Below are 26001 nucleotides of genomic sequence, written 5' to 3'. Positions count from 1 at the left end.
AAGCCTGCACCCTATAACAGCTCTTAACCGAGTCTACTATAACAGATCCAAATCCTGCATCCTATAGAGAAGAAAAAAAAAAGTATCTAAAAATCAGTGGGACATGAATCAACTTGCTAGATGGCAGTGATAAGATAACTGAGAGGGAATCATGGTGACTGAATCCTTTGAAGAACATTAACCAGTGTACAGCTAACTTTACAACAACTGTTGGTTATTTTAGGGTTGGCGTTTCTTCTATGGATTGGAAATATCCAGAGCCCAAGTCACAAAAAAGGGGAAATGATGTGAAATCTTGAAATAGGAACATAGATAGAAAAACTTTTTTTTCAAATTCTTAATAATGTGAATAGGGGTTAGAAAATCTGATATCTTGTTACTATCTGGATCCCAGTAAAGATTACAGAAAACGTTATGTAAAGCCCTACTTTAGCCTCCCATTTTAATGCACAAGTCGTACATTTGCATGAATTATGGTAGCAATGCACAAAGATTAAATTGAAAGTACCTGGTTAGCCGCATGACTTAATCCTATAGATCCTTTTCCTGTAGAAATGACAGTTTCACATACAGACTCCTCCCCCATCATCATCCTCATGAGGTAGTCAGGGAGGAGCTGGGAGTAGATACAAGCCAGTCTTCCTAGGTGGGCACAGATCAACTGACCCAGCTCATTCCCTCCCTTTGCTGGCAAGGGAGTAAAGTAAACCTTAGACAACAAACATATGACATGTATATATACTTACCTGAGGCCATCTGCTGTCTGTCAGCTCCCTCTGTGTCACTCCAGTCCCCTCTGTTCTCCAGGAGTGGAGTCTGCCATCTAACTTGGTTGTGGGCCACTGTGCATGTGTGGTCCCAGAGTCGCACACCCAGCCATAGTTCTGTGCAAACAACAGGAGCACGTTCAGGGCCTGCACGCGGTTGGGACTGTGCATGCAAAGAGGTCCTCAACTGCCTCGGTTGGCTTTACCGGGGCAGACTGCGAGAGAATGGAGGACACAGAGGAGCTTACAGACTACAGGGGGCTGGAGGATGCCCCAGGTAAGTATAAAACCTTGCCATGTGTTTGTCTCAGGTACGCTTTAAGGCAGAATTACAGTCTGGCTTCAAGGGAACCTGAAGTGAGAAAACTCAATTCAGGTTTGATATATACCCAAGTAGAGTAAAGGGTCTGCATACCATAGTGCCTTCCCGATTCATCCCATGGTACCTGCGCTGTCCCCGGATTTAGTTCTTTGACCTGCTAGGTCGAATAGCTCTTTGGCACTGTTCAGACAGCCTTCAGAAATACTCGTGTCCACGAGCAGTTCCGAAGTTGAGGGCATCGGTACTGCACACGTGTGAGTCTAGGCTTGCGCACTAAGTATGCGCTCATCTTCGCAACAAAAAGGAGAATCAGATTTTTGTTTAATAGAGATTACTACTGTAATTGCAGTATCAAAAATACCCTAAAGTGGTGACCTGCGGCTCCATTCACTGGAAACGGTCAGCCATGACAATCACTGACTCCCAGCAAGAATACATTGCTGCCCACTGCCTTTTATTGCAAATGCGCAAAGCCATTTCTGAAAGTGGCAATCTGCAGCAAACTGACAGTGCTTGAATCGATCACCACTGTTCTTCATTATGGTGTTTTCCATTTCAAATACTGTATGGAGATGAATAAGGTGGCTATCAGACTGATCGCCACAGTTTACAAAATACGCTGATAAAAGATTTTTATGGCACATTTGTGCTGAAAAGGAAGACATCACAAGAAGGTGGCAATCAGGCTAAAAAGCCGCAAATGTTTTACTAGATTAATGACTTTTATAAATCTGGAAATCTGAAAGTTTTTTTTTCTATGCCAAAAACGGCTATTCACCCTTTCATAATAAATAAGCCCTGTGCTAATAAGCACACTTGGGCTTTGTCAGAAAAGGTGTGTTCTTTCACATCTTTTGTTGCTATGTATGCAATTTAGCTCGACTATTAGGTCCCTATTAAAACTGTGAATATTAAACATATTTATTTTAAAAGTGCCTAGTCCTGCACTGCCTCCTTCCCTGTGTGAGTGATGTGTATACCAGAGCTGTCATCCTGCTCATATTAGACACAGATCCAGCCCAGCAGCTCCTGTGTGCAGCTGCAGTACCATGTACCATAGGGAATCCTGCAGCATACCATTCATACAAGCCACTGTGGGCAATGCATAGTGATGCCCCCACTGCCCCCCTGATAGGCAGTGCAGGGGGTCCACATCACTCACCTCCTGAAGTCAAAGGGCATCGTGTACCGCCTCCCACCGACGCTGGGCGCTGATTTAAAGGGGACGCTGCTTGCAAATCAGCAGCTTGTGTCAGAATCCCTCTTCAAGCCTGCCGGCTAGACACAAAGGAACTGGCGTCAGCAGAGCTCGCGGAGCCGCCTGTGATTGGTGGCCGCCCGAGGAGGAGAAGACACATCCGGCCCCAGTTTAAAGAGACTCAGCTAAAGCCACGTGGGGTGTTCTCATAAGTCGCACAGGAGCTGATAGTGATGTCCTGTGTGCTTTCATGTCGGGGTTCCGGGTTTACCTTCCACGTATGAAAGCGGCTTGTGCTGCCAGATGCCTGAGAAAGGCAGGGCCAGTGATCAGACTGCGGGACTGAGAGAGGAGGTGTAATCTCAATGCTCTACACACATACACAGAGGAATAGTTCTGCATGTCCTGAAATGTACATGGAGTTTAGAGAACGTTAGTTGTTATTAGCGCTGCGGCTGCTACCCTTCTTTTTATATACAGTTCTCTGTGTGATCCGTTATGTGTCGTGCATCACTCATCCTGAAACTTTTTGTTTGATTGATCAATATTGATCTTTTCACTTGCCAGAACCGCTCTACAAACATAGCAACTGCGTGCACTGCAAGGTCTGCTGAGAAGCTTTGTCAGAGGAGTGTGCATCACACCCGGCTAGCTGTGCCTCTGATACATTCATGTATACTAACTAAAGGTTCATACACACCTTCCAACTATCTGTCAAACTTGTCTGTTAAGCCCCATACAACTTTTGTTGTGAAACAACTAAAAAAAACCGGAAAATTGTATACTTACCTTCCGTAATTTTCCTTTCCTGGATCAAACGATGGCGGCATACCTCCGGGTATTGGCTCCGCCCCCAACCCTGATAGGACAGTCCACTATAAAAGCTTTGACCCCCCCCCCCCTCCAGCCATTCTGGTGAAAATCAGTCCTCGAATGGACAAGAGGGAGGGATTCGTATGCCGCCATCGTTTGATCCAGGAAAGGAAAATTACGGAAGGTAAGTATACAATTTTCCGGTTTCCTGTATCAAACATGGCGGCATACCTCCGGGATATAACAAATCACACATGAGGGAGGGAATTATGCAAAATACAAAATTTATTTACACTGCAAGAACCGCTCTCCCAAACTCAACAGGAGTCAGTGAGGAAGGATCAACATGATAATGTTTCATAAATGTATGAACCGAAGACCAACTGGCCGCTTTACATATTGTTTCAACAGACACTTTTGAAAAACACGCCCAGGAGGCAGACATGCCTCTGGTAGAGTGCGCATGTACTTCAGACGGAACAGGTAAACCTTTTAAGACATAGCATTTTTTAATGATCTTAACCAACCATGCAGACACAGTTCTAGCTGATACATTCTTCCCTTTTCTAGGACCTGTATAGTTTACAAACAGATGGTCAGAATCCCTAAAAGTAGCTGACGCATCTAAGTAGGCCCTAATACACTGGCCAACATCCAATGGATGACATGCGCCCTCAGAAAGAAAGACAGGCAGGACTAATTCTTGATTCACATGAAATGATGATGAGACTTTTGGGACAAAATGTAACACTGGCCTGATGACTACTCTATCCGGAAAAAATTCTAACAGATTGCCTGAACAACCTAGGGCTTGGATATCTGACACCCTTTTTCCTGAGGCAATGGCTGTTAAAAAGGCTGTTTTTAACGACAGATTTTCCAGAGAGACTCCTTCCAGAGGATAGAATGGAGGAGATGACAGGACTTCCAGTATTACTGACAGATCCCACTTTGGGAAGAACGGCCTTCTCGGGGGCCGCATCTTGAAGACTGCCTGAATGAATTGTACTACCAGAGGGTGCGTTGCCCAACGATCTCCTGTTAGTGCGGATAGTGCTGAAACTTGAACCTTCAGTGCAGATACACTCAGACCTCTTTCTACTCCTGACTGTAGAAAATCTAACACGTGCTGTACTGCTGGAGATAAGGGAGATATTCCTTTGTCTGAGGCAAAGGCCGCGAATTTATGCCAGATCCTGTAATAGGTAGAATTAGTAGATGCTTTTCTCGCCTTCAGGAGAGTATCCACTACTCCGCTTGAACATCCCAAGTCTATATACCTTTTCCTTTCAGTTTCCAAGCAGTCAAACTGAGCCTGTCCACTCCTGGATGCAGAAGATTCCCCTGTGATAGAAGACTGTGGGATACTGGCAGTCTCATTGGTTCCTCTATGCTCATTAACATTGCTAGGGCAAACCAAGGCCTCCTGGGCCAGTATGGCAGAATAGCAATGATCATGCACGATTCTCTGTAAAGTCTTTGGAGGAACCTGGGAATTAGTGGAAAGGGAGGAAACGCATAACCCAGTGCGAAACTCCACTCCTGTACCAGGCAATCCACCCCTTCTGCCTCCGGATGGTGATAGCGGGAGAAGAACCTCTCTACTTTCCTGTTCTGATATGATGCCCACAGATCCAGTTGTGGCCTGCCCCATTTTGCAGAGATCTGTAGGAACACTTCCGTGTCTAGAGACCATTCGTGAGGATTCGCGAAGTGCCTGCTTAGATGATCTGCCAGAATGTTCTTGTCTCCTGGAAGATAAGTAGCTGACAGACTGGTTAAATTTTTCTGAGCCCATAACATCAAGCGACTTGTTTCCATCAATAGCGAGTAGCTTCTTGTTCCCCCCTGCCTCCTGACGTGAGCAACTGCCGTCACGTTGTCGATTTGTAGTAGTACTGACTTGCCGCAAATCAGGTGATGAAAGGCTTTTAACGCTAGGAAGGCTGCTCTGAGTTCTAGCAGATTTGAGGGTACTCCACTCTGTCTTGTCTTCCACTTGTTCTGGCACCACCTGCCTTGGCAATGTGCTCCCCAACCTGTCACACTTGCATCCGTTGTAATCACTATCGGAATGTCTGGCTGTATCTGCAAGCAATTCCTCAAGTTTTCTTCCTTTATCCACCAATGAAGTGAATTCCTTACTTCGAAGGGTAATCGTATCCTCTGAATCAGGGATACCCTGTTCCACCTGGTCAGGAAGAAGCACTGAAATGTTCTCAGATGCCAGTGCGCCCATCTCACCATCGGGATTGAAGAGGATAATGTTCCCAGTAGACTCAGGCACTCTCTTGCCAATAGGTGAGGAACTGTTAGGGCCTTGCATACCTTCTGCTGGATAGATACCACCTTCTGATCCGGTAAGCAGACCTGATTTTTTAAGGTTAGGAATCTTGCTCCCAGGAATACCATATCCTGAGAAGGGAGAAGCTGGCTCTTCTTGAAGTTGATTATCCAGCCTAGACTTTGCAGGAATGTTAGCAGCAGATCCTGATGCTGGGTTAACACCTCTCGGTCCTGGTGGAGTAACAGAATATCGTCCAGATAGTGGTATATTTTTAGACCCCGCAACCTCAGGTATGCCACTGCTGGTAGAAGGACCTTCGTAAAAGTCCTTGGGGCTGTTGATAGACCGAAAGGCAGGCATCTGAACTGGTAATGGCACCCTTCCATGCAAAACCTCAGATATTTCTGATAGTCCTTCTTTATGGGAATATGTAGGTAGGCGTCTGAAAGATCTATGGTGGACATCCAGTCTGCCACTGCCACCATTGGAATGATGGACTGAAGGGATTCCATCTTGAAGTGCTTTACTTCTATGAATCTGTTCAAAAACTTTAAATCTAGCACCGGCCTCCAGCCTCCCGATACCTTTGGGACTAAGAAAAGCGGAGAATAGATTCCGGAAAAGCACTCTTCGCTTGGTACTGGGATTATTGCATTTTCCCTCCATAGAGACTGCACATACTGTCTGAGGGAGGCCGACTTGCTTCTGCCCAGAGGAACCTTTGTTGAAACAAATCTGTTTTGTGGAGGTTTTCTGTTGAATCGCCAACAATGACCCTGCCTTAGGGTCCTTATCACCCACGGGTCTTCGATTCTTCCCACCCAAGACTTCCAAAAGAGCTGTAGCCTGGCTCCTACTGGTTGGTCCTGAGTGGACAACCCGTCAAAACCGCTTCTGGCTCTGCTGGGGATCCGAAGAAATCTTTGGCTTGTTGTTTTTCAAGAAAGATGCCTGAGTACCCCTCCAGTTTTTTCCGAATTGCTTTCCTGGTCTATAGGACCTCGCTTGTTGGTATCTATAGTTAAAGTTCCTCCTGGAAGCTTGTTGTCTGGGAGCCCTCTGCTTTCTATCTTGTGGGATCAATCCTGATTTCCCTCCTGTCACTTTAGATATAGCAGAGTCCATTTGAGGCCCGAATAAATGGGTTCCGTCAAAGGGGATCTTGCACCAGTTGGATTTTGAAGCTTGATCTGCTGCCCATGGTCTTAACCACAAAGCCCTCTTAGCTGTGATATTCCATAGCATTGCCCTTGCTGATGACCTGATTACATCAATTGCTGCTTCTCCCATGAAATCTCCTGTGAGTTTTAGCTCATCCAGGGCCTTGATTATCTCCTCCTTATCTGTGCCATTGTTCAAGGCTGTTTCAATGTTGTCGACCCATACTCTTGTAGCCTTCGCCAGGGAAGTTAGTGCCACTGCTGGTCTACAAGCCGCTCCTGCTGCTAAGAAGGCCTTCTTCAAATCTGCATCCATCTTTCTTTCTAGCGGGTCTTTAAATGCTATAGCATTTTCTATTGGTAGAGTGACATGCTTAGCCAGTCTCATAATTGAGGCGTCCACAATTGGAGCTGAATCAAACAAATTCAGATCTTCCTGCTTTAGTGGGTATAGCTTCATGAATCTATTATTTAAAGATGGCTTCTGCTCAACCTTGCTCCACTCACTTAACACCACTTCCTTTATCACCTTCATTAAGGGAAAGACTTGCGGCTTTTGATCCAAGTGTGGGTAGTACTTATCAGGTTCCTGTGAAGTACCTTCATCCTCTTGCCAGTCTATTGCCGACTTAATAGCCGTCAAGAAGGGTGGAACTAAAGCAAAGTCAAATCCGACTGGTGGTGCATCTGCCTGAGGTGTAGTATCAGCTACTGAAGCCTGAAAAGCTGCCGATGTTCCCGGCTGCTGCGCCATATTCTGAAACGTTTCTTGCACAGCCTGCTGTATAAATGCTAATACTTGTTGATTATCTGCCTCCTTCTCATGACCCAGCTCCCGGAAGCATGATTCACACACCCTCTTTTCAGGAAGGGCTGGCCTAGCACAGGACCAACACTGATCCTGTACCGGTCTCTGAAAAGGAGTAACTGGATCGGAATCAGGGGAAATAGACCACACTCTACGAGACCCTCTTGGGGCTCTATTAGCATAATAGTCTTTTTCCGAATACTGTCTGTATCTTGGATAATAGGATGGAGAACGTCTCCTCCTTTCCTGCCTGTGGGCAGATCTAGATCTGGACCTTCTAGATCGACGTCTGGGTGAACGTCTTCTAGACGAGTCTCTGTGCCGCCTGCTCTTGCTCCTGCTACGAGATCGACTTCTGGAGTCCCTTGAAGACCTTCTCTTAGATGCGGACTTGTTAACTTTACTCCTTATTGTTTCAACAGACATTTTTGACTTCGAGCGAGAATCCCTTTGATGAGAAGAAGATGGTCGGTCCGTGGACCTTGAATGAACACTTCCTTCTTCATCCGGGCTGTGGAGACATAAAAGATATGTTCCACTTAAAGAAACCATCCCTCAAAAGAATGGTATAGATAGCACTCTTTTATAAGTATCTTTAAGGATAACCCTGTGCAAAGAGGGGTGTAAGGAAAAAATTAACTTTAAACACCCAGTGCGTAATGAACAACAGAGAAGGCCACATTTAGTGACCGGTTACCTGTGTTCCACTACCTTCTCTATCTCCACCACTTGCCCCTGGTTCTCCATCTCTGTTTAAGAGAATAACCATAGGACCGCATTAACAAGGCACTATCACCTTAAACAGGCATTATACATGAGCTATATTTATAATCGTCTTCATACCTGCTCTCTGATGAAAATAGGCTTTTAGCCTAATGACTCCCCGTCCGACCTCCTGACCGCTCTCCAAGCCACCTGCTCACGTGGTACCAGCGCTACAAACGCTACCCACCGTGAGGCTCTGCCAGCAATCGCGCTTCCAGCCGCTCTCCTGCTTCCTGTGCGGCGCTTTTACGTATTTCCGGCCGCCCCCGCCTCCTGCCGCTGCCCAATCGGCTTCAGCGCTCCAAGTCTCGCGGTATGCGAGATCTCCTTCCGAGTACTCTCTGACGAATGCGGAGGCGCCGGCTGGAGAGGGGGACGCTAGGGAGCTGCTCGTGGGGAGAGAGGACGCCACTTGATCCTATTTAAGGATCCTGGACGTTAGGCATGCGGGAGAGGCTGAACCCGCCGCCAGCACAGGTACCTCTACTTTAAAAAGGGAGGAAAAAGATACAAAACCTAGAAAAAAAGGGAAAAAGAAAAAGAATTTAAAAAAGAAAGGAGAAAAAAATAAGTGAACTTGTCCATGGCGAGGACAGAAAAAAAGAATGGCTGGAGGGGGGGGGTCAAAGCTTTTATAGTGGACTGTCCTATCAGGGTTGGGGGCGGAGCCAATACCCGGAGGTATGCCGCCATGTTTGATACAGGAAAAGTATTTTGGTATTGTTCAAACAGCTGATAAGAAGTCAATCCAACTGTTGGATTTACTTCTTATCAGTCTTATCAGCTTTTTGAACAATATTATTATTATTGATTTCTAAAGCACCAACATATTCCGTGGCGCTGTACAAAGTAAGAAACAAACATGGGGTACATAATAATACAGACAATGGTGTACACTAATATACAAGATACATATTTGGTGACAAAATACAAAAAATGATACAGCATACAGAATACAAAATACAGAAGTGGTAATGACAGTGATAAAAGTAACATGATGAATAAAATGTATAATGATTTCCAAGACACAAAAGGGGGAGAGAGCCCTGCCCTTGCGAGCTTACAATCTAAAGGAAATGGGGGGAAACAAGAGGAGGGGTAGTATACGATAAAATATATAAAGGCAGTGTGTTTTAGGATACCTAGTAGGAGTGCAATTTGGTCTTAGGACGAAGGGAAGTGGTAGCGCATATGCTTGTCGGAACAAATTAGTTTTTAGAGAGCGTTTAAAAGTAACAAAGGTTGGCAAGTGAAGGATGTGTTGTGGGAGGGCATTCCAGAGAAGGGGTGAAGCGCGTGCAAAATCTTGTAAGCGTGAATGTGAGGAGGTGATTCTAGAGGAGGACAACAGAAGATCATGTGCAGATCTGAGATTGCAAAATACTTTTTTTTAGTTGTTTCACAACAAACGCTGTTTGACAATTGTGCTGCATAAAAGACCGCTGTGTTTGGCAGATAGTTGGACAGATAGTTGGTAGGTGTGAGCTAGCCTATGAATAAGAATACATGGTTTGTGTGAGCTGGCCTAGGAATAAGAATACATATGATATAAATAAGGTGTGTTATTGACATCTTGTCAGGATAGAAATAGAGACTCAAGTGTAGTTTTTTTTTTGATAATTTAATTATTATTATTATATACAGTGGTGTGAAAAACTATTTTCCCCCTTCCTGATTTCTTATTCTTTTGCATGTTTGTCACACTTAAATGTTTCTGCTCATCAAAAAACGTTAACTATTAGTCAAAGATAACATAATTGAACATAAAATGCAGTTTTAAATTATGTTTTTTATTATTTAGTGAGAAAAAAAACTCAAAACCTACATGGCCCTGTGTGAAAAAGAAATTGCCCCCTGAACCTAATAACTGGTTTGGCCACCCTTAGCAGCAATGACTGCAATCAAGCGTTTGCGATAACTTGCAACGAGTCTTTTACAGCACTCTGAAGGAATTTTGGCCCACTCATCTTTGCAGAATTGTTGTAATTCAGCTTTATTTGAGGGTTTTCTAGCATGAACCGCCTTTTTAAGGTCATGCCACAACATCTCAATAGTATTCAGGTCATCACTTTGACTAGGCCACTCCAAAGTCTTCATTTTGTTTTTCTTCAGCCATTCAGAGGTGGATTTGCTGGCGTGTTTTGGGTCATTGTCCTGCTGCAGCACCCAAGATCGCTTCAGCTTGAGTTGACGAACAGATGGCCGGACATTCTCCTTCAGGATTTTTTGGTAAACAGTAGAATTCATGGTTCCATCTATCACAGCAAGCCTTCCAGGTCCTGAAGCAGCAAAACAACCCCAGACCATCACACTACCACCACCATATTTTACTGTTGGTATGATGTTCTTTTGCTGAATTGCTGTGTTACTTCTACACCAGATGTAATGGGACACGCACCTTCCAAAAAGTTCAACTTTTGTCTCATCGGTCCACAAGGTATTTTCCCAAAAGTCTTGGCAATCATTGTGATGTTTTTTTAGCAAAATTGAGACGAGCCTTGATGTTCTTTCTGCTTAAAAGTGATTTGCGCCTTGGATATCTGCCATGCAGCCCGTTTTTGCCCAGTCTCTTTCTTATGGTGGAGTCGTGAACACTGACCTTAATTGAGGCAAGTGAGGCCTGCAGTTCTTTAGATGTTGTCCTGGGGTCTTTTGTGGCCTCTCGGATGAGTTTTCTCTGCGCTCTTGGGGTAATTTTGGTCGGCCGGCCACTCCTGGGAAGGTTCATCACTGTTCCATGTTTTTGCCATTTTTGGATAATGTCTCTCACTGTGGTTCGCTGGAGTCCCTAAGCTTTAGAAATGGCTTTATAACCTTTACCAGACTGATAGATCTCAATTACTTTTGTTCTCATTTGTTCCTGAATTTCTTTGGATTTTGGCATGATGTCTAGCTTTTGAGGTGCTTTTGGTCTACTTCTCTGTGTCAGATAGCTCCTATTTAAGTGATTTCTTGATTGAAACAAGTGTGGCAGTAATCAGGCCTGGGGGTGACTACAGAAATTGAATTCAGGTGTGATAAACCACAGTTACGTTATTTTTTAACAAGGGGGGCAATCACTTTTTCACACAGGGCCATGTAGATTTGGAGGTTTTTTTTCTCACTAAATAATAAAAACCATCATTTAAAACTGCATTTTGTGTTCAATTATGTTATCTTTGACTAATAGTTAATGGATTTTGATGAGCAGAAACATTTAAGTGTGACAAACATGCAAAAGAATAAGAAATCAGGAAGGGGGCAAATAGTTTTTCACACCACTGTAGATTATGTATTCACGGTAAAACAAACTTATAACATAGATCCAGTGGCATAGCAATAAGACTCATATTCCACTGTAGCAGAAAAGAGACCTTTTTTTTTAATTTGTCCATTTTACCGCTTTGGAAGACAGTCAACTGGTCCAAAGGAGCTATGTGAGAAATTTGCCTGCTACTTTGCTGACAAAGTATCTTCTATTCGGTCTCTCATTCAGTCCACAGCACCCAAGACTCATGCAACTAATGGAAATAGCTGCAAAAACAACCTAACACCCTGGACTGATTTCAAAAGTATTAGCGAGGAAGAGATCTCAGACACCCTCTGTCGTCTCCGCCAGACAACCTGCGACCTGGACCCTGGGCCAACTAAACATATGCTGAAATGCCCTGACCTGCTTGGTCCAGCATTTCACAAAATAGTAAATTGCTCTCTGCAAGCAGGGAGGTTTCCTACCTCTCTAAAAGAAGGAATCATCAAGCCCCTTCTCAAAAAACCTTCCATGGATCCAGATGCTATGAGCAGCTACAGACCTGTCTCCAACCTCCCCTTCTTAGGTAAAGTTATTGAAAAGGCTGTCTATCTGCAACTTGAAACCAGGCTGTCAGTAAACAACATCCTGGACCCTCTACAATCTGGCTTTAAGAAACACCACAGCTGTGAAACAGCCCTCATCCAAGTCTGCAACGATCTGCTCATGGCAAGGGACAGAGGGGAATGCTCCATCCTAATCCTGTTGGATCTCTCAGCTGCTTTTGATACAGTTGACCATGAAATCCTGCTTAACAGACTGCAGGAGTACTGTGGCATCAGTGGATCAGTCCTTCAGTGGTTCAGATCATTCCTGACTGACAGAACACAGAGAGTATCCCTAGGACCTATAATGTCCAAACCTGCACCTCTACAATTCGGAGTGCCACAAGGATCAATCCTATCCCCTCTGCTGTTTGCAATCTACATGTTGCCACTCGGTACACTTATCCAACGACATGGCCTGACGTACCACTGCTACGCCGATGACACACAGCTATACCTGTCCTTCAAACCTGGTGGAACAGACCCTACCCCAAAAATAAACTCTTGCTTAGCTGAGCTTCAGGCATGGATGAATGATAACTGGTTAAAACTGAATGCTGACAAAACTGAGGTCCTGTTTGTCCAAAGCCAGTGCTCGCCATCAAAACAGCTCTATCCTAAAGCAACACCAATCAGGATTGGGAATTCAGACATAAACAGCTCCAACCTTGTGCGCAGCCTTGGCGTACTAATCGATGGGGAATTGAGTTTCAGAAACCAAATTTCATCTGTAGTTAAATCTTCCTTCTTTCATCTGAAGAACATTGCAAAGATTAAACATCTGATTCCCCCAGAGGATCTTCAAACCCTAGTCCACGCCTTCATCACATCACGGCTGGACTACTGCAATGCCCTTTATGCTGGCCTCCCCAAAAAAGACCTGCGTCGCCTGCAATTAGTGCAGAATGCTGCTGCCAGATTGCTAACAAACCAGCCTCGCCACTGTCACATTACACCGATCCTTCGCTCACTGCACTGGCTACCAGTAGAATGGAGAATACTCTTCAAGATTGGACTGCTGACATTCAAATCCCTGCACAATCTGGGCCCTGGATACATGAAGGACTTGCTGAAGCTGCACCACACCTCTCACAACCTCAGATCAGCAAGTTCTATAAACTTGGTCACTCCCAGAGTGCACCTCAAAAAATCTGGAGACAGAGCCTTCTGTCATGCTGCCCCTACTCTTTGGAACTCCCTACCACACCCAGTAAAGACAGCACCATCCCTGGAGCTATTCAAATCCAGACTGAAAAGCCACCTGTTTAGCCTGGCATTTCCAGATTTATAAAATTCTTCCCCTGTACCACGATGGTCGGAGCCATGCTTATGCGCTTTGAGTCCCACGGGAGAAAAGCGCTTTACAAATGTTATTTGTTGTTGTTGTTGTTGTTGTTGTTGAGTTTTAGCTATGCACTTTTGGCATGCACAAAATAAAACTGACAGCAGTGAAGCCTAATTCTGCACACTGTGTGATTCCTCTATCAGTTCCATTAGCTGCTTTAAAAAAAATGCATTTTCCACATACAAACACGTGTGGTATGCAAAAAACCGCACACAGATTGCTGCCTAAAGTCTGGTGCACACATCCAATTTTGATTGGCTAAGGAATGACCACTTACTTCTATAGGGGGACCTATGCTGAGAAAAGGCACTAGAAAGATGTGGAAACAGCTGGCCATATGGTTAAGGTGCCCACACATCAGGTAAAGTATGGGCAGATCAACCAAGACAATTGCTAACTTCCAGTCAGAGCAATATCCTGCCTCTATCTGGCCAGCAGACGCTAGTCAGCCAATCAGGTGCACTGTCATACACCCTTTGCCTGCTGTACCATACCTAGCAGGAATTACATAGATTAGCATTCAGGTGGGAGGCTTCGGTTGGACGCAATCGTGAATTGCGTCGTTTACAGGGACGCCCCGTGTAGGCACATCTCCCACACGGTCCCCTCCCTAACCACTCACCTGTCAACCGCATCCTAGAAGGTGCAAAAAATAAATTTAAAATCACAAACACTGGTCCACATGACAGCCCAGGGGCCCCAGGTCTCTCTCACTCACTGGGGCCCCCAAACCACCATGCGACACCTAGAGGGAAGTGCTGGCAAGCCCTGGACCTCTCACCTCCAGGGAACTCACCCCACCACCTCTAAACTGAATGCCAACTGCAACAAACACAATTGCTAACTTCCAGTCAGAGCAATATCCTGCCTCTATCTGGCCAGCAGACGCTAGTCAGCCAATCAGGTGCACTGTCATACACTCTTTGCCTGCTGTACCATACCTAGCAGGAATTACATAGATTAGCATTCAGGTGGGAGGCTTCGGTTGGACGCAATCGTGAATTGCGTCGTTTACAGGGACGCCCCGTGTAGGCACATCTCCCACACGGTCCCCTCCCTAACCACTCACCTGTCAACCGCATCCTAGAAGCTGCAAAAAATAAATTTAAAATCACAAACACTGGTCCACATGACAGCCCAGGGGCCCCAGGTCTCTCTCACTCACTGCAGCTTCTAGGATGCGGTTGACAGGTGAGTGGTTAGGGAGGGGACCGTGTGGGAGATGTGCCTACACGGGGCGTCCCTGTAAACGACGCAATTCACGATTGCGTCCAACAGAAGCCCCCCACCTGAATGCTAATCTATGTAATTCCTGCTAGGTATGGTACAGCAGGCAAAGGGTGTATGACAGTGCACCTGATTGGCTGACTAGCGTCTGCTGGCCAGATAGAGGCAGGATATTGCTCTGACTGGAAGTTAGCAATTGTGTTTGTTGCAGTTGGCATTCAGTTTAGAGGTGGTGGGGTGAGTTCCCTGGAGGTGAGAGGTCCAGGGCTTGCCAGCACTTCCCTCTAGGTGTCGCATGGTGGTTTGGGGGCCCCAGTGAGTGAGAGAGACCTGGGGCCCCTGGGCTGTCATGTGGACCAGTGTTTCAGATCAACCAAGAGTCAGATCTCTCTCTGATTGGAGAGAGATCTGTTGGGCGCCATAAATCGCAGGTCGATTCCCGATCAAATTCAGCATGATATCTTACAGGAATCTGCCTCATGACATCGCTGGCGCTGATGTCCCCTGTAATGTACATGTACCTCTGCAGTGCCCTATGCAGTTATACTTTGCCTTCTGCCGCTGTCCTGCACACCTTCCGGATTCGCACCGCACGTGGTTGCTGGAAATTTTCTTTATAGCTTTTGGTTACATCGTTGATCTGGCATGCTTTTAACGGCACAGATCTTCATCTGATTTAATAACTATTATTGAATTGGATGGGCGATCGGCCACCAAATCAGTAAATGTATGGGCACCTTTGTTGTTTTCCACCCAATGTTCCAAAACGATAAATTCCTTTCTGAAAAAAATCGATTCAGAAGGAATCAATTTCTACCGTACACTCCACATCAATTTCCAATAGATTCTAGCAGGGAATCTATTGGAAATGGATCGAACTGCAGAGTTGCACTGTTCGATGCAGTGCAAAGGTATAGGCAATCGATCTGCCAATGGTCTTGCCCTGCTCCAAAATTAGTCGCACCCCATGGCGCAGTAACGAAGCCTATGCCGTTTTCAAGATGTGTTATGCATTACTTCTTCCGCCGCTTGCCAGCAGTGTACAGAGCTGGGCACTACCCACCACCTTTGTTTTTTGCTGGTCCAATGGCCATACACAAAGTTTTTTCACATGATGTATCCAGATGCCAGATATGTGCATATACAGCTGCGGGCATAGATAAAGTCCCTTGGAAGAGCATCTGCATATTCACTTTTCCTAATGTTGAGCATGGTGCTTGGCCTTAGTGTAGGCCGGGCACTCTGTGCTGGTGGGTAGGAGGACAGGTAATGGATAACAAATGTTCTTTAATACACTTTGGGGGTGGCTGTTCAAAAATGATTTTTCACCAAAGGGTGGAATACCATTACAACTGCTATTACCCAGCTGAAGACATGTAGGCTGGGCGCCCACTTGTGATTGCACAATCACCCTCAAAATACTGAGAAGCGATATTGCAACTTAAATTGGAGCATTTTGGAGCAATTTAGAGGAAAGCAATTTTGGGCCCTCATCTTCCTCTATGAAATCGCTCCAAAAATGCTGCAACGCCCGCAATTGCGTTCGGCAAATCACAATCTTTCCTGAGGGCTCCGCTCCATTGACTTTACTTAGGCTAGCCCTTTTGCAATCACTGGCGATTCCAAAGCACAGCTAAAAGTGCTGAGTGGGCCATAGCCCTTTTTTCCTGGAGCTCTTCCTTAAAGGGACTATGAGCACCTCTCATGGGTATTTTCCCTTAAGACTCCGACCAGTACTGCAAAGTACCTTTCTGTAGCTTGTGCTCTCCTCTTTCATTTGATGCCTGAATCGCCGTTCTACATTAAATAGTTTTCATTCTATTTCAATTTAAAAATCGCGGCTGCCATCTTGGCTATGTTATAACTTCCGGGTCACCCCTGTCTTCTCTGTTAGAGAAGTGCATCACTGAATGAAGCAGGAGGAGGAAGTGACACGCATGGCCATTGCAAGAGGCTCCTCCAGAGGGGTCATAGCACTACTTTGTTGGAAGTCGTCTGGCTTAAAGCCTTGCCCATGAGAGGTGCTCTAAGTCCCTTTAAAGAGAACCTGAGGCAGTGTTTAAAAACGGGAAAAAAACATACTACCTAATGCACCTCATCTTCTGGATCCCAATGCGCCACTTCACACTGATCCCCACCGCTCCATTTGTCCGCCGGGAGACGAAGAAAAAAATTCTAATATGGCTGCAACCCTAGAAGTACTTCCAGGGGGCATACATATAAAATCATTGCCGGGAGACTTGGGCGCAGGATACAGCCTGTATACGGCTTATCCTGCTGCTGCACAAGTTCCTGGCGGCATCAAATACTATTCCCCCTCCAGGTCCACATGGATAGTGGGGAATGATGTAATTCGGCTTCCAGCTATTGCTGGATGCCAAATTACAATGTTTTAAAAGTAACTTCAGTGCCGTCTTCTGATGGAGCCGAAGTTACTCACTGACTGCCGCTATAGCGGTAATTCCTATTACGATCTATGGTGGCACCGGCTATGCCTAAATCTCCTGCTCTGTTATTACAACGCTCATTCCGGGAGTGCCGGCACATACCCAACTACAGTGCACAAGAGGGCCTGAGCTTTGGGCATGCTCAGTAGCTCCTCTCATGCACTTTTTTTTACAATGCATGTACAGAGGACGGGGGTGAAGGGGCGTTCCTGATACTTGAGAGGACATTCTGAAGGAGTTGCTCTCAGGGAAAACACACCTCTTCTGCTATAGGTATGCCGACATTCTCCTTGTCGGCAAATTTGTTTTGTTAGGGGTGGGGGGTGGGGGGGATGCAGCAGCCAGGGAGACCCAGCAACAGTAAGGGCCTATTTCTACTACACGCAGATTGGATGCAGAAAAACTGACTCCAAAGAATGCCTATGGGAAAATCTGCATCAGAAAAACCGCGTTTAGTGGAAACAGGCCCATAGGCATTCATTGGAGTCAGATTTTCTGCATCCAATCTGCGTGTAGTGGAAATAGGCCCTAAGGAAAGGACACAGAGGCATGTGATGATATCACTAACATGTCTCTGTGTCCCAATCATGGCAGACATTCCACCTCAGGTACACTTCATGTTCATATTACATCACTTTTGCCTGAAAAAAAGAATTTCAGTCTGGACTGTCTACTGCCTGTAGAGGTGTCTCCTATCTGCTGCTGCCTCTTCAACAACTGGCCTAATTAGATGTAGTAAGAGGATTGCTGCATGAAGTATCTGGTGTATATGGATGCTTCTGCCCTCTCCGTAGGACAGTGTTTTTTTGATGCTGGGTTCACACTAAGTTGGTGCGGAACCCTCTCCATGTTGATGGATGCGCTGTAGAGCAGAGGCAGCTTGCCATTTATCGGTGGAATGAAAACACAATCTGCTGTCCAGAAAAGTGCTTAAAGTCTAAATTTCCTTCTTCTGCTATGGACAAAAACTGAACGAACCAGTTTGCACTGACCCATAGAACATCATTGCAGTCTTCATACAATATTGAGTCTTCTTCATTTTCCATCAAAATGTAGAGCAGCGGACTATGGAGTAGCAATAGGGGATGCAAAGGTTGCGACGGCACTAGGGCCCCTGGACCAGAGGGGCCCATTAGAGGACCTCCTTCATCCATCATATTAGCTTTACATTGGTGTTATGCTGGTAATAAACACCTCTATATCTGCAATGAATAGTGATGATCCTTAACAAACTGTTTACTTACTCTGAATAGACCTCTCAGACACTGCAGCTGTTCTTGATAGGTTTTGGGCCTACATATGAACACAGTCCTTGGAGCCCCATATAAAACTCACACTGGGGCCCCAAGCTCCTTAGTTACGCCACTGGCAGTGGATGTAGCATAAACAGATATGTAAGTGTAGGGAGGGACCCATGGTGATTAATAATATATGCTAAGGTGCCTATGTGATCTCCTGCCCATGGATAAATCTGTGAAAAAAGGTGAAGAGGGGCAAGGAGTACCTCAGTGACATAAAAGTCAAATCAGAAAGATAACAAATTATATAAAAAAGTAATTTATTTGTAATCCACAACAAGTGAAAGGCTGCTTAGTATTTTACCACAATAGTACAAGGTCCATAAAAACATCACTAAATAATCCTGTCAGCCACAAGACCCCCACTAGGTTTATATACTGTATAACCACAGTGTCTCCAGTCAAAGCAATTGCCCTGATATCATTGGCGCCTGGAGTAAAGGACAAGGCAGAGCTGTGCGAGATGGATTTATGGTCAACATAATTCCGGTGTTAGAAAGAACAATCTGCACGTGTGAGAGTGCCTGACTGCAATGCTGCATCATACAGACGGTGAGCCTAGGAGTGCGCACTCAGGCACACTGGTGCAGCATGCCCAGGGGAAGGAACTCGGGAGACCATGGGGGAAAGCCACAAGACTGAATGAGATCTGGGGTTCTCTTTTCAAGGTTTGGGGTACATGCCTTGAATCTTCGCCCCAATGCTTCCACTGTGTGGCAATCAAAGTCGCCCTTACCATGAGCCCAGTGGGATTAAGCCTGGCTCTGGCAGTGTCCATTTCTCTATATTACTCTTCTTCTACTTCCCACTGTTTGTTTGTCAGCCCTATTTTCTATTTATTTATATGCAAGAAGACTGAGGATTTATCACTTTGAACAGATTTGTTGTACTTTGAACAGATATGTTGCTAGAAGCGCACACTTTGATATGCACAATGTCACTCGATGAAGGCGCACAGTTACTTCTTTGCACGCGTTAAATGGCGTGCCACCCCAAATGTCTTTTTTGGTTGCGCTTTATGTACATTATAATGCAGCGCAATGAAAATAGCCAAAAAGCTTTCACCTCCGTTGGAATGTTATCAGTGGCGTAGCTACAGTGCCAATGGGTTCCAGCGCAGATTTCACACTGGGGCCCCTTTCCCGGCACTGAATATATAATAATCACCTAATACAGACCATCACTGTGTGAGAGAGATGTAAGCACAGGAAAAGTGATAGTTTATTAATGTTTTCCACTTTTCAAAGCACATATGAAGATGATTATTACCACTACAGCACCAATAGAGAGCTAATGCAGGCACTAAAGAAAGGCCATAAAAAGGAACTGTAGTGAAAATAACATAATGAATAAAATTGCTTATTTTTGTACAATATTTATAGATGATTTAGTCATTGTTTGCCTATTTTAAAATCTTTCCTCTCCCTGATTTACATTTTAAAAAGTAACACTGGTGGTGACAACTTTAGTTCTGCCAGGTGATCTGTAAGGAATTTTTGTTAGTGAGAGTTCTTTGCACAGAGGGAGATTCTGCTTGCTTGGCAGTTGGAAAAAGCCATTATTTCCCACAATGCAACGGGGTTTCACAGACAGCAAACTATCAGGGCCATGGTCATAACATCACACTGTGGGAGGGCTTCCACTACAATATCAGCCACACAGACCCCTGATGATCTAATCGAAAAAAGGCAAGGATGTTCGTTTTCATATTCCAGACTTGATTACTTTTTTATTTCCCCAAACCTACTCCCGACTATAACTTCTTCTAAGATTGGCCCAATAACTTGGTCCGACCACGCCCCGGTGGAGTTGATCTTAAATCTAGCACGTAACCCTCAGATTCCCTCAGTCTGGAGACTGAATGATAGTTTATTAACTGACGAGGAAATAGCTCTTAGCATCGAAGAAAGCCTTAAAAATTACTTTGACATTAATGAGGGATCGGTCCCCCAATTTTCCACAGTTTGGGAAGCCCATAAATCATGCATTAGAGGGAAATTAATTGGTATAGCTAGTGCAAAAAAACAGGGAATATCACCAGAAAATTAAAGTCCTACTGGATAATATTATGGAACTAGAAGAAAGCCATAAAAAATCCCCGGAAAAAACCATTCTGGCACAATTAGAATTAAAACGCAAAGATCTGGCTGAACTGCAATATGTCAGGGTAGAAAAAGCACTTTTATTCACCAGACAGCTTTTCTATGAAAGGGGTAATAGGGCACATACAATCCTTGCAAAGAAACTGAGGGACATAAAATCCAAAATTCAGTATTTGCACTTAAGGATAAAAGAGGCACTACTCACTATGATCTACGGGTCATATCAACTTTATTTAAAAACTACTTTAAATCTATATACAATTTAACTGACTCCTCTGGTCAACAAATCCCTGCACTAACTGACATCTCTAACTATTTAGCATCCTGTAAGCTTTCAAGCATCTCACAGGCCCAATTAGAAGCTCTCAATCAAGAGATAGACAATGAAGAGGTTTTTGAGGTCCTCAAAAACCTACAACCACACAAAGCGCCAGGACCCGATGGCTTTTCAGTGGCCTACTATAAAAAATTTAAATCAATCCTCACACCCAAACTGACTACTCTTTTTAATGGCTTCATGGGGGGCAGAAAATATTCCAGAGACCATGACACAATCACATATGGTACTTATTCCCAAGCCTGATAGGGACCCACTAGAGATGACTAATTATAGACCAATCTCACTTTTAAACGCAGACTTAAAAATATTCTCAAAAATCCTGGCTAACAGGCTCTCCCCCATGATGCCATTCTTAATTAATGCTGACCAAGTCGGATTTATAACTGGGAGATATGCAGGGGATAACATTCGCAGAATAGTAAACTTGATTGATCATATCAATTTCCATAAACTTCCAACTGTCCTCCTTGGTTTGGACGCAGAAAAAGCCTTTGATAGGCTAAATTGGGATTTTCTGTTCCAAACCATGGATAAAATGGGTATAGGGGGCATTTTTCTAAACGCTATTCATAAATTATACTCAAATCCTAAAGTAGCTATAAAGATTCCGTATACCCACCCTAATGACTATTTCCATATCTCCAATGGAACCAGGCAGGGATGTCCCCTGTCCCCATTGCTTTTTGCCATATCCATAGAGCCACTGGCTGCAAGGATAAGGGACAACCCTGACATAATGGGCATCACAATAGGTAGGTCTACCTTTAAGATATCACTATACGCGGACGATGTCCTTTTGTCCCTTGCAAATCCTATAATTTCCCTCCCTGTACTACATGCAGAGCTTTCCAGATATGGCCAGCTATCAAATTACAAAATAAATGCCACTAAATCTGAAATACTCCCTTTTCACTTAAAACCACAAACTATGACCACCCTAAAATCTAGCTTCTCATATAAATGGCAAGAGTCTAGCATAAAATATCTTGGTATCCAGGTAACCTCACTTACTTCTAATCTTATAAAACACAATGTCACTCCCATAATAAACAGAATAATTTCGGATCTCCGCAGATGGGAAGATTATCATATTTCTTGGTTTGGCCGCATGGCATCATTTAAGATGAATTCTCTTCCCAAGCTGTTATATGTGTTCTCGGCAATTCCTTTTTGGATCCCCAAATCATTTCTGATTCCACTACAGAGAGCATTGTTTAGATTATTATTTGGCACTGCAGACCCCCCCCCCCCCCCCCCCCCCGCATTGCTAGATCTATACTTACACTTCAAAGACACGCCGGTGGACTCTCAGTGCCAAATTTATACAATTATTATGTTGCTGGACAGATTAGACAGATGGTGGGAACGAGGTCCACATGCTAGATGGGCTCAAATAGAGTTTCAGGTTCTCAAACCATATCATCCAAGTGCCTTACTCTGGAACCAGTTAGGAAACAGCTATTTGCCCTATAAAATTTACTCTTCTGTGGCTTCTAACATTCGCTTATGGTTCTCCTTAGGAAAACGTATTACTCTGTTTACTAGGAACTCCAGCTACATTCCTATATTTGGCAATCCTGTATTCACCCCAGGTTTAAATATAGCAACAACCTCAATATGGAAGACCAAGAACATTCTGTGTATTAGGGACCTTCTAGACCCCTTCACCGGAAAACTGTATTCATATGACACACTAAAAGAAAAACTAAACATATCAGATTCCTACTATTTACAGTATTTACAAATCCGCCACTTTATATGCACTGTGTCCTCCTCCTTGGAATTCCCACAAAAATCGGAACTGGAATCAATATGGGAAGGAGGCCCCAAACAAAAAGGCCTCATCTCCATGCTCTACACGTGGCTAAATGACCCCAAGAGACACCACTCTGATCTCCAACATAAATACATGCAATACTGGGACCAAGCGTTTCATACAACAACCACACCAGAATCCTGGTTAAAGATCTGGCAGAATGCAGCAAAAACATCCATTTGTGTCCAAACCAAGGAAAACATCTACAAAATTATGATGTTGTGGTATAAAACTCCGGTGCGTCTTAACAAATGGCTACCTTCAATATCCCCGGCATGCTGGAGAAACTGTGGAGATAATGGTACTTTACACCACATCATGTGGGACTGCCCGATAATCCAACCCTTCTGGACACAAGTTCTGGCCTTCATCAAAAGTTCCACTGGAATTGAGGTTCCTTGGGATCCATGGATCTGTTTGCTTGCCAAACCCATACCCAAAATAATTCATCTAGATTGATAAATCATTTCTTATCAGCAGCACGCTGTCTGATCTCTAAGCACTGGAAGGACGTTCAGCCTCCCACCATGTTGGAATTTCAAATAAGAATTAAATATGTATATAATCTGGAATATTTGACTGCTAGATTACAGGATAAAATGCATGTGTTCAGTAGGGTGTGGGGTGATATATCCTTTTGAATGTTATGCATTTAGGTTCGTCTGGAATGGGTAATAGTCTCATGGTTGACTTCTCTCTTAATCTTTCTTCTCTATCTTCTTCTCTTTTCTAATCTACGGGGATAGGCGGGGAATGTCTAAGTAGACATCCTCTCCTAACTTTTGAATATCATTAGGCCTCACGAGGCTCAAATTCAACAAGCTTTTTGGTCCCACTACTACAACAATATATGCAGAAGTGAAGCTTGGAGCCATACGGTGAATATTATATACTAGTTTACTGAAAATGCCTAATACTAGATAATCACCCAAGCGAATAAGAGTTCCAGTATGTTATGTTTTTTATTGCAATGTAACCTCTTATACAAATGCATACTTGTTACAATTTTGTTATGAGCCTTTATTATCTAATAAAATTTAAATATAAAAAAAAAAAAAAAGGATGTCTTGTGGGGACGGGGGTATCGGCTACTGATCGGGATGAAGTTCAATCCTGGGTTAAAGTTCCTCTTTAATGTGAGCCCCTCAGGTCTAGCAGGCCCTGGTGAGCTTGCACTCCCATTGCTATTCCACTGAATATGATTTAAAGGGGCACTTAAACCAAAAATAAAAAAATCAGTTTTACTTGCCAGGGGCTTCTACCAGCCCCCTGCAGCCGTCCCGTACCTTTGCAGTCACTCACGGAGCCTCCAGTCCCCTGCCACCAGCCAGTTTTGTTTTCACTGACAGGCCCTGACGAAGTCAGTGTGCTTTCTGCGCCTGCGCAGGCCCAGCCACACGTATCCATTTTCATGTTCCTGTCCTCAATAGCATCTTGCACAGACGCAGGGCGCTTTTGCGGTCGAGAATGCAAAGAAAAATGCGCATGGCCAGGCCAGTCGGGCCTGTCAGTAAAAACTAAACTAGCTGGTGGCAGGGGACCAGAGGCTCCTTGAGTGACTGCGAGGGCATGGGACAGCTGCAGGGGGCCGGTAGAAGCCCCAGGAAAGTAAAACTGATTTTTTATTCCTGGCTTAAAGGGAACCTAAACCCTAGGGGAAACAATTAGTTTCACTTACCTGGGGCTTTTACCAGCCTCCTGCAGCCATTCTGTGCCCTTGACGTCACTCCTAGATTCTCTGGTCCCCTGCCGGCAGCTAGTTTCGTTTTTGCTGACTCTGAGTCGGCGGGCCGCCACGCGTATCATTACACGTGGTACCAGGACACTATAGGTTCCCTTTAAGTGTCCCTTTAAGTATTCAGAAATTCCCTATTATGGACAACTGAACAATAATGAAAATGCATTGCCAGAAAATCACAACTCATCATCATTTTTGTAGACAGGAAGAAGCACAATGTCAGTGTTATAATTATTGGAGGAACTAACAGAAAAAAAGATGATCTAATCATACAAAATTGTCACAGGCAGTTGCAACTATTAACTGCTCCCTTTTTAATAAATCATTTTGCAACAAGCCACATTCCAAGCTCATTACTGCGTCACTGATTCCAAGTTCTAGAACTTCGTTCCCACCATAAGTTTGAGGTGATTGTTATCTAACATCCACTTTTACCACCAGATTCCACACTTTGTAAACATATCTGCTTTCAGCAAAATGTAAAAGTCCAAGTGACACAAAGGGATATTGGCAGGTTGGAGTAGTTAGATAAACATTTGCTCAGGATGTAGCACAAAACACTGTTTCCTCAGCCAGTCTGAGGCGCCAAGTGGAAATGTTGCATATAGATGCCAATTTTACTGATGTCTTGCCTCATGCTAGCTGCACAAAGGTGGCAGGACATGCTCATGTTTTATCTGCGATGTGCTGAATTTCTCTTCCTATGGGAAAGTGTTAGAGCCTAGAGGTGAGTAACTGATACATGGAGGAAAATATACAGCACAAAGTGCTGCTCACATAAGCCATAGCTGCTCTGTTCCCAGGTCATGGCATAGGAAAACTGTGACATGGGCCGTGTGGTTCAGACTGATCCTCCTCTTGGTATAGAGCTGCTGCAGCACAATACGCAGAGTAACTCTTTTTAATAAAGTTAGTTAATAAAATGTAAAAACAATTAGACAATGGAATGTGAGTCCACGCTTGGTACAGGAGGCTGCCACACATTCTAGCTGCAGTTGTTGAAGACGTCACACAGAGACAGAGCCCCATTTGTTGGAGACGTCACTAGAAATAGAGGCCCAGCTGTTAGGGGTGTCACATAGAGGCAAAACCCCAGTTGTTGGTGACATCATGGAAAGCTAGATACCCTTTCACATGCCAGGTTATGATGATATCAATAGTCTCCTCTCCATCTGTGTTTTTTACTCCTCTAAACTGTGTCATTTATACTCTTATTTAATGTATAGTGCTCTGAAATGTATAGGTATGTTATACAAAAAGGATTATTATGTTATTCTGGGTTTTTTTTTGTTATTGTCATTGTAAATCTGTGGTTGTTTTTATTATTTTGTTGTTGTTTTTTTTTTTTTTTATATAGTGCCAACGTCTTCAGTAGGGCTGTACATAGTGCAAAACAAACGTTGGGGAGCATAGACACGAGACATTCAAAACACTGTACAATCCGGACATCCAGCAGTACAGGTACAAATGCATACATTGCTGATGTGTGGTTTGAGACGTCACTAATATTGTTACATGCTGAAATGATAAATTATAGCAAAAGAAGAAGCACTAAGAGAATGAGCTTTGTCCGAGTGTGCTTTACAGTGTCATCTTCTCTGACACTGTAAGGCTACTTGCACACCAAGACGTTGCGTTAGGTGCCACGTTAAAGTCGCATAACGTGCACCTAACACAACGTATGGTGCTGCAAGAGAGGACGGTAGAGTGAGCCGCGTTAGGCGGCTCTATCCC

General features: G+C 44.3%; 1 protein-coding gene across 1 annotated transcript in view; it reads right to left on the bottom strand.

Annotated features, from left to right (window-relative positions):
- The window catches only part of ERGIC1 (endoplasmic reticulum-golgi intermediate compartment 1), a 134577-nt gene extending 132034 nt beyond the window's left edge, over positions 1–2543 (bottom strand). Inside the window, exon 1 of the mRNA XM_068277163.1 lies at positions 2252–2543. Within this exon, the coding sequence (XP_068133264.1) occupies positions 2252–2271 (20 nt within the window). The 5' untranslated portion in view covers positions 2272–2543. The remainder of the gene's footprint in view (positions 1–2251) is intronic.
- Between the last annotated feature and the right edge of the window lie 23458 nt (positions 2544–26001).

The sequence above is a fragment of the Hyperolius riggenbachi genome, chromosome 3 (genome assembly GCF_040937935.1).
Source record: "Hyperolius riggenbachi isolate aHypRig1 chromosome 3, aHypRig1.pri, whole genome shotgun sequence".
Taxonomy (NCBI): Eukaryota; Metazoa; Chordata; class Amphibia; order Anura; family Hyperoliidae; genus Hyperolius; species Hyperolius riggenbachi.
Note: the sequence above shows the minus strand (reverse complement) of the source record. Positions and strands in the feature narration are given on the sequence as shown.